An 8507-nucleotide genomic window follows, 5' to 3' on the forward strand; every position below is an offset into this window, starting at 1 on the left:
AGCTGCAGAACATCCAGGTGAAAATATCTAGAGCTCAGGGGGTTAGCGATCTGGGAGTTGGGGAAGCTCTAAGGGCAGTGTAAAGAATAAGCAGGTGAGGGCAGTCAGTGTGTGTGTACACACGATTACACACACACACACGCACTTGTGACAGGTAAAATTAGATGAGATTCCTTTTTATCGAAACTTTTAAATTTTGGTTAAAATGCTGTTTTCTTTCTGAAAAAATTTACTCTGATGAAAACATCAGAGCTTGAAAGGTTATTCGACCTACTTTATTCTAACGACTTTACAAATGATGAAACTGAGCAACTGAGAGGACGGGTGGCTGACCGCTCATGTCACTCCTCATCAGTGCCAAAGTGTCTGAGAACAAAGTTTTCTGGACTCCCAATTCCAAGTTCTTTGACAATCAATAAAAGAGATTATGTGGATGTTAGCTTTAGCTAACGTCACTAGAATAAAATACTTCCTAAGATTAAGGTTAATGCTGTCTTCCTCTGACTCTACTACTTATAGCCACATGACTGGACAGGAATAGGATAGCTCGAAAATGCTCCAAAGCAATACAATTTCAAAGAACAGTTCTCATAGAAGATATATGCAATAAAATCTGGAATAATCAGGGGTCATTGAACCAGATTTGTTTTACTTTCTACTTATAAAGAACATTAACAAAGCACTCAATCTGAAGCATGACATTGAGCTAACTTACACTTTCTCTGATCTTTCTTACCTTCTATATGTAAAATTCTCACAGCACAGTAGTAATTCTGAGTAACTAAAAGCACAACTGTGTGTGTAATACTTTAGGTATGTAAGAAACTATTTTAATGCCGCAAAGAATTCTGTTTAAGCAGGAAAATAAATAACCTTAACTACCTTTTTTTGACAATCCAAACCTGTTTATTTAAGTCTTTTAATAATTTCGTTAATATTTATTAAAACCTATTATGTACAACATAATTATAATTCCTAAAAATTAAGAAAAATCCAATAATTCCTATGTCAAGAAAAAAATTTAAAGAGTAAATTCAGAGGGAAACATTGCATGAATCATATATGGTAAACAAAAAAAAAGTCAAAGTGATTATCATGCAATAATTTTGAGAAACTGAACATGATTATCAAGGTAAACAATACATTAAATTTAAGTAACAAATCGAAAACAAATCATTTACCCTGCTAACCCACCCATTTTCCTAAATACAATCTTAACTTTTGAGTATCATTGCCCAAAACATGGTATACAAAGGCAGCTCTAAAATATGGGACGATTTTAGTCATTACCTGATATATCTTACCTTCTACTGCAGATTGCCCATTCCTGAAATTTGTATTCATTGTTACTTTTACTATGTGCATGAATTTAAAGAAATACAGTGATAAAACAAAAGATACCATGCACCAAAAAAAGAAAATCCTAGGTCATTTTCCAAAGTTGGGTATTTGCACATCGTATTTTCTCAAAGTTAAGATCCACTTGTGTAACGAGTAGTGGAAATTGGCAAACATTTTCTGTAAAGAACCAGAGAGTAAATGCAGGCTTTGCACTCCACATGGTCTCTGATGCAACTACTCAACTTTGCAAGTGTAGTGCAAAAGCTACTATGGACAATACTTAAACTAGTGTGACTCTGTTCCAATAAAAATTTATTTTCAAAAACAGGCATCAGGCCAGATTTCACCCATAAGCTACAGTTTGCCGACCCTACACCTAGAAGACCAAATTTTCTCTCAATTTCTCCTTTCCAACAAGGGTTAACTATTCATTTAGCAAAATAATTTATTAATGGTGAAGACTGATATTAGAATAATATACTTTATAAATAAATAAAACTATAGAATGTTTTCTCTAGAGATCCTTAGGAATAAAGATTTGACTAATAAAAATGAGGGGGGAAAAAGATACTCTCTCCAGAGATGTTTCAAGCCTAGTATATGACAAAGTCAAAATGGATTATTATTTCTTCCATTTAGCAAAGGAAACACTCCAAAAACAGTCGAAGAAATGTTGACATCCATAGACTATTCTAAATCAGGGCAGGAACACAGTGAGGAAATCGAACCTTTCATTACACATATTAACACTACTAATTAATTCTATACATTGGCTGGAGGTTCTGTACTTAGCACCTAAGACAAGGCTTCACTAGCAAGACTGATAGAAATTTATAGTAGCAGCAACATAATTACTGCAACTGTTAATGTATAATGATAACCTCATGAACAAGATATGCATCAGCCCACAAAACCTCCTTATGGTCCAAGTACACAGAATACAAAATAAAGAAATAAACATCTCAAACCTTAAAGAAGCAACAACTAGGAATTTGCCCTTGACATTCTGAAGTATACCTCTATCACCCTTGAAACATGAGCCCAGCAACTCAGGTCTCAAGTATAGTTGTCCATCAGAAAAGAACCTGGGCAGGTATGGGTAGTTATATCTTAAAACAGAGTTAATGATTGACCTAATATTTAATATAAAGCTCAGAACACAATTATACAGATAAAGTAAATATAGTATACCTCAGGTCATGTGACACCCCTCCAAACAAAAACAGTAAGTTATTTAAAAGTTTGCTGAAATAAAAATAGATAGAATATACATCACCCAGGAGATAAACTTGTCAGAAAAGTTTAACATGAAGCTAATCATGAGAAAACAATAAAAAAAATTCAGACTGTAGGACACTTTATAAGACAATTGGCCTTGATTCTTCAAAAAAAATCAATGTTCTGAAAAATAGAGAAAAATGGATCCAGGTTAAAAGAGACTAAGAGGTCTTAACTGTCAATGATTCTTTCTTGGATCCTGGATCAAAAAAGCTTTTGATAAAAAACATTTTGGGGAAAATGGCAGAAATCTGAATATGGATTGTATATAAGTTAAAATGGCATCGATGTTAAATTTCTTGGATGTGATAATATAGTATGATTCTACAGGAGACTTCTTATTCTTAAGAAGTAGGTACAAGCTAACGTATTATGCAATGTCATGATATCTGTCACTTTCAAATGGCTCAAAAAGTACACATTAATATATACATAAAGCAAATGTCATAAAATATTAAGAAGCGGTAAATCCAGGCAAAGGGCATTATTCGTGTTTCAATCTTTCAACTTGTCTGTAGGTGTGAAATTTTTCAAATTTAAAATTTTGAGTGCAAGAAGAGTCTTTCAGGATAGTTTCCTTTTGGATCGTTGTTATAGGATATAAACAGATCTTTACCTTCCGTTCTGGCCTCGTAACTCTTTATATTTTAATTACTGTGTTAGTACCAAACTATGTCACTGAAACTCACTTTTCTCAACTGGCAAATTTTATCAAGAATCAGCTTGGGAGTCATTTCATTCAACTTCTCAGGGCACATTAAGGATCCTGTTATTATATTCTGTGTTTCATTACCTTTTTGAAATTCCCAGCTACTTGTTTGTTTCACTAGACTGGAAGGTCTGGAGGTTCTAGCACAGCCTTGGCACATGGTAGGTTTTCCAGAGTGTTTATGGAACACAACTAAATAATCACTAATAGTAAGAGATGCAGGAATAAGCCCCTTAAAGCCAGGGAATAATATGAAATCTATAGATAAAAGGAGGGAGGGATACAACTGACATTAGCTGTACCAGGCATAAGGCTAGACAATTTACATATACAATTTCATTTAGGTTAGGTAGTACCAGGGTGATTTTTAAAAGGAAGATTCCCATCTGTCCAAGTACGTAAATTTAACACCCTGTCTAACATTACAAGGTCAGTTTGTCCCTAGAGTACCTGTCTGCTCTTTGCTCATGCTGTCTCTGCTTATTAGCCACGGACAAGTCATTTAACCTTCAAGTCAGTACTCATGCCTGTAAAATGGGAGATAGTTTCTGTTCTGCCTGTTTTACAATACTGTCAAAAATAATAAGTGAAAACTACTTAAGCAAAGAGAACAACAAGGCATTGAATAAACAGTCCTCCTTAAAATGGCACTGTTTTCTCCCTCAATTTATCCTCTCTCTAGCTTCCCAAGATTCCTCCAGTTCTTAACGGCTGAAGACCAAATGGCAAAGGTCTCTGTCCAAATACAAGATTAGCCTTAGGTTATCTCAGCTGATTTTGTGGGTGAGTATGAGGCGTGGGTGGGCTTTTATCTTTAGTGCCTCCAGTACACTGAGAATCCACCATGAAATCAAGACCCTAATTCACAGTAAGGATGATAAAGGTATAAGGCTTTTGGAGAGTTTGCCACTTACTAAAAACCTGAAAGAAAATTTTTTATTCTAGTCAATTAAGGGACAGTAGGACATGAAATGATTCAATAATTAACAGTACATTTTTCCTGCTTCTTTGGAAAATGTAAAATAACACACTATTTCTCATCTAGGCTACAATTTTAAATTAAGCTGATTATATAAATGAAAAAAGAAACTCATAAATACTATAGAACTCTGAAGCTTATAGGGAGACCACCCCAACGTCCCCCTCAAAAAAATAAATAAATAAATAAAAGAAAAAGGAAAAAACCCAAAAAGGCCACAAAGTCTAGGCTAAGAAGGCAAACAACTGACTATATATTGGGAATTTTTCTTAAGGGTACTATCTTACTTTCCATCCTCAACAAGATAAAAGTCAAAATGCTAAATTCATATTTAGCTTTAAACACACAATTTCTTGGTTCTGTTTATCAGTTTCAAATCACATGCTTCTGGGCACCATGCAGTATGAACACGTTTAAAGGCATATACTCAAAAATTTATAGTAGTTTCACAAATTCTAAACTACAATTTTATTCCCCGTCTTAAATGTCAGAGTTAGCACAGAGACAAGCTCACAGATTTCATATCTAATCTTTGGTTGCAATTGTTCCACCTGTTATCTATCCCTCTAAGAAATAAAACAACAACAATGACAACACTTTGAGGTCTCAATCCACTTTACGAAAAGAAAGCTTTATGAAAAGCCTGAACAAATGAATTTAAACATTAAGGAGAAAATGAGAAACGTTAGGTGTGTGAAGTAGGAAATGTTAATTTCATGCACTTAGGAACACACACTCACACCCCACAGTAGTAGAAGCAGTAGAAGAGGAAAACACTACATGTGTAGGGGTAGAAATATTTGTTACATCATGATGCTGGCTGGCGATGGAGGGTTGCCGCCTTAGAGCCCCCTGAATGGAACTTCCACTCTGGAAAGCATTCACTACATCCATCTGCAAGGAATCAGAGATTGTGACAGCTTGCTCAGCAAGAGAGAGAGAGAACAAGAGAAAGGACCATTCCATCTATCAACATATAAAAAGTAAAGAAAAAGGCACTTTTTACAGAGCAGATAAATAGGCAAGAGTAGCATTTTGTGATGAAGGGGGTGGGGGGAAGCTAGGAAAAGAGGAGCTTAGGGGCATATAGACAATTCTCTCACGATCAGTTAAAACTTTCACTCATTCCAGGCACCAGTATTATTTTTCAAAAGAGTAAGTTTTGTGGGTTGGGATGGCTAGAAAGGAAGTTAAAGAGGGTGTTCAAACCTCCTCCCCAGGTCCAAAAGCCCTGGGCTGGCTCCCACTCCCATCATCTCGCCTACCTCTGTCCAGGTCCATACCTGTGTTTGGATTCTGTTCAGACCTCTAAACCATAGGATCTGGCCACGTCGTAACTCCCTTTCAGCATGATCAATCTCCTCCACATCCTCTGCTAACTCTTCCTCAGGTATTTCTTCCTTTTGTGTTCCATGACCAGCTTCTTTCAGGAATTTTAAACGGCTAGTTGGAATTGTTGAAATTAGCTACAACACAGGGAAAAGAACTTAGAAATAAATCATATTGAGTACGATTAAACCAATCAACTTTAATACAAAGGGTATGAAAAGGTATGAGCATAACCAACCATCTTTACCAATAAACCAATGCGATCCTATCTGTCAGAGGCTTTCTTCCTCAGAATAAAAAATATTCTGCTTTTAGCTACACAGAAGATTTAAGTTTGAAAGGTAAAAAGTTTTCCTGAATGGAAATAGCCAGATTACATTTTTTGTATTCTATTTAGGACATTCAAGAGAGTAAATTATAAAACCATGCTCTGATATATATATATATATTTACTTAATTATTAATTATATTTATTATATATAAAATTATAAATATTATATTTATTTCAAATAAAATGAAAATGGCAGGTGGTCATATTGGAGGTAAAACAAGTTCATATTTCATTAGTGCGCTAAGAGTCCAATGAGAAACAACATACCAAAATTCCAAAAATCTTCAAGGTTAAACTGAACATAGTGCTTTGTTTACTAAGTGTATTCATTTTTGTAAAATGCAACTATTTAAAACTGGATGAACACTGACTGATAATGACATCAAATAGGAACAGATGCCCTAGAAAACATAAAGGATACAAAAAACGCCAACGAATATGTACTAACTTATAAATGTTAACAGCCATTCCTTAAGGAAGTCGGGCTTATCAGGGAAAAACAAGCACACAGTCAGAATGAGAACTGCTTGGAGAACTTCCAGTTCAACTATCTCATTTCAAGAGGTGAAACAGGCTCAGAGACACACTTGTTTATGGAGTGACTAAGACCTTAGATCTCCTGACCACCAAAATCAGTGTTCTTTCTACAATGGTGCACTTGAATTCAAAAGACGATGTTAACCAAAGATGGTAACTGATGCCTGTTGGGTATGTATGCTGTACTGAATTTCCTTTTCCTGAAATTAGCCAGATTTTGGGGGAGATTGTGGGGTTCTGTTCTGCCCATGAGATAATATAATGAAATAATCAGAATGGTAATAAAAAATAAAAGGTGGACCAAGCATGAATCCTACTTAAAAGAAGATCTCTATTAACGAGGTATTCAAAATAAGTAAGAAGAGAAATCTCAGAACCTGAAAACACAATTTTAAAAAAAGGCGAGATAAAAGGCACATAAAGATGTTTAAGAAAAACCTGCATGTTTGGTTTGACTGACTTGTAGAACGATAATAAATTAGTTCACAGAAATTATACACCATATGTTAACCTTCCTTTATGAAAATGTTAATACAGATTCTCTATCAGTTTTAAAGAAATGGTAACGGACTTAAAATGAATAATGCATATACCATTACCACCTATTTTTTAAAAATAACATGCATTTGCAAGTCAGCTGCCTATAATAAAAATGAGGTACATCTCATTTTTTCTGGAATTTTATTTTATATATACACTGTTAAAGTCATTCAATCCAAATAATCTAAAATGTCACTTTGTGGCCCCTTTTTCCAGATACCATAATTTTTTTGGAAATATTCTCTACATGAACTGAAACTCAAGATTTTTCCTGTGCTGCATTTTGGATTAAATTATGTAACAAAATGATAGGAAATCTAAAGTAGATAGTATTTTATATTTTTGTAAAAATATTTATTCTAAAAATGCAAAAATAGGTCGAAGAGCCAAAGATAGACATTAGCATCCTAACCAGTTATGAATGCATTATCTTAATATTGTTTTAAAACTTGTTCTAAAAAGCAAGTTAAAAAAACTATATAAGAAACTAAAAGTGTTTTTTTATATAGACATAATCATAATTAACAGCAAGTTAGGTATTAGAATATTACGTTAAAAAAAAACTATATCCCTACATGCCCTTTCGACTTAGAATGGTTAACAACTTAGAATCAAGTAACATAAATGGTCAGAGAAAATACGTACTAGAAAGTAAAAAAAAAAAAAAAAAAAAAAAAAAGTCACTTAAGGTTTTGAACAAAAAGTAATATTTTTACCTGGCCCCAGAGTAACGTTCCCATTCCCAGGAATATTGACCACAGCCACTGTTCTATTGATAGTTCTGAACAACTGAAAGGTTTTCCACCAAACTGCACAATTATTATCTGGAAGAATAATCAAGAGTAAATTTATTTAAATCTTTTAAATTTTCCAATTCACAAGCTTCAAAAATTACCCAAATTTGTGTCCTCCTAAACTCAAGGTGTGCAACCATTATTCTAATGGTGGCATATATAAATATTCACAGCTAAAAATAAGACAAGTGAAATAAAGTAAAATCTCTCCATCCAAAATTTTAAATGCAGGTATATTTCATGTTTAAATTATGCATACTAAAAATTAAAAAAAAAAACTTCTCATGATCAATAAGGTAACTTTATACTATTTCCAATATAATCTCAAGTAACTACATTCTCCTGTTTAAGTTTTTAAATAATTTATGCCTTTCCACAAAAGATAGTACTTTTGTGGAAAAGACTACATGTTATAGAAAAGTGGACACAATATTTAATCTTTTTTTCTTCTATATAGTATTCATTCCAAATTAACAATTAAATGTTAAGACAAATATAAATGGGCTGTAAAAGAACAGCAACCTGCAAAGTTCTATGAAATGCGTGCTAACTCAGGTGGTATACTCTCATAAATTTGTTCTCCCTTATAAAGAGAGAAGTCCAATGATCTGCATAAGTAAAATTCATAATACAGTGCCAATGCTTCCCTGTTTAAAGAAACTAAAAACA

At 33.7% G+C, this 8507-nt stretch overlaps 1 protein-coding gene across 3 annotated transcripts in view; it reads right to left on the reverse strand.

The window, feature by feature from the left end:
- ATP2B1 (ATPase plasma membrane Ca2+ transporting 1) overlaps nucleotides 1-8507 on the reverse strand; it is a 115966-nt gene that overhangs the window by 5945 nt on the left and 101514 nt on the right. For all 3 annotated transcript variants that reach the window (XM_011361764.2, XM_011361763.2, XM_023531552.1), the window contains 2 exons: nucleotides 7761-7868; nucleotides 5591-5773 (listed from right to left, as the gene is read on the reverse strand). In XM_011361764.2, the coding sequence (XP_011360066.1) occupies nucleotides 5591-5773; nucleotides 7761-7868 (291 nt within the window). The remainder of the gene's footprint in view (nucleotides 1-5590; nucleotides 5774-7760; nucleotides 7869-8507) is intronic.

Source organism: Pteropus vampyrus, unplaced genomic scaffold (assembly GCF_000151845.1).
Source record: "Pteropus vampyrus isolate Shadow unplaced genomic scaffold, Pvam_2.0 Scaffold70, whole genome shotgun sequence".
NCBI classification, from domain to species: Eukaryota; Metazoa; Chordata; class Mammalia; order Chiroptera; family Pteropodidae; genus Pteropus; species Pteropus vampyrus.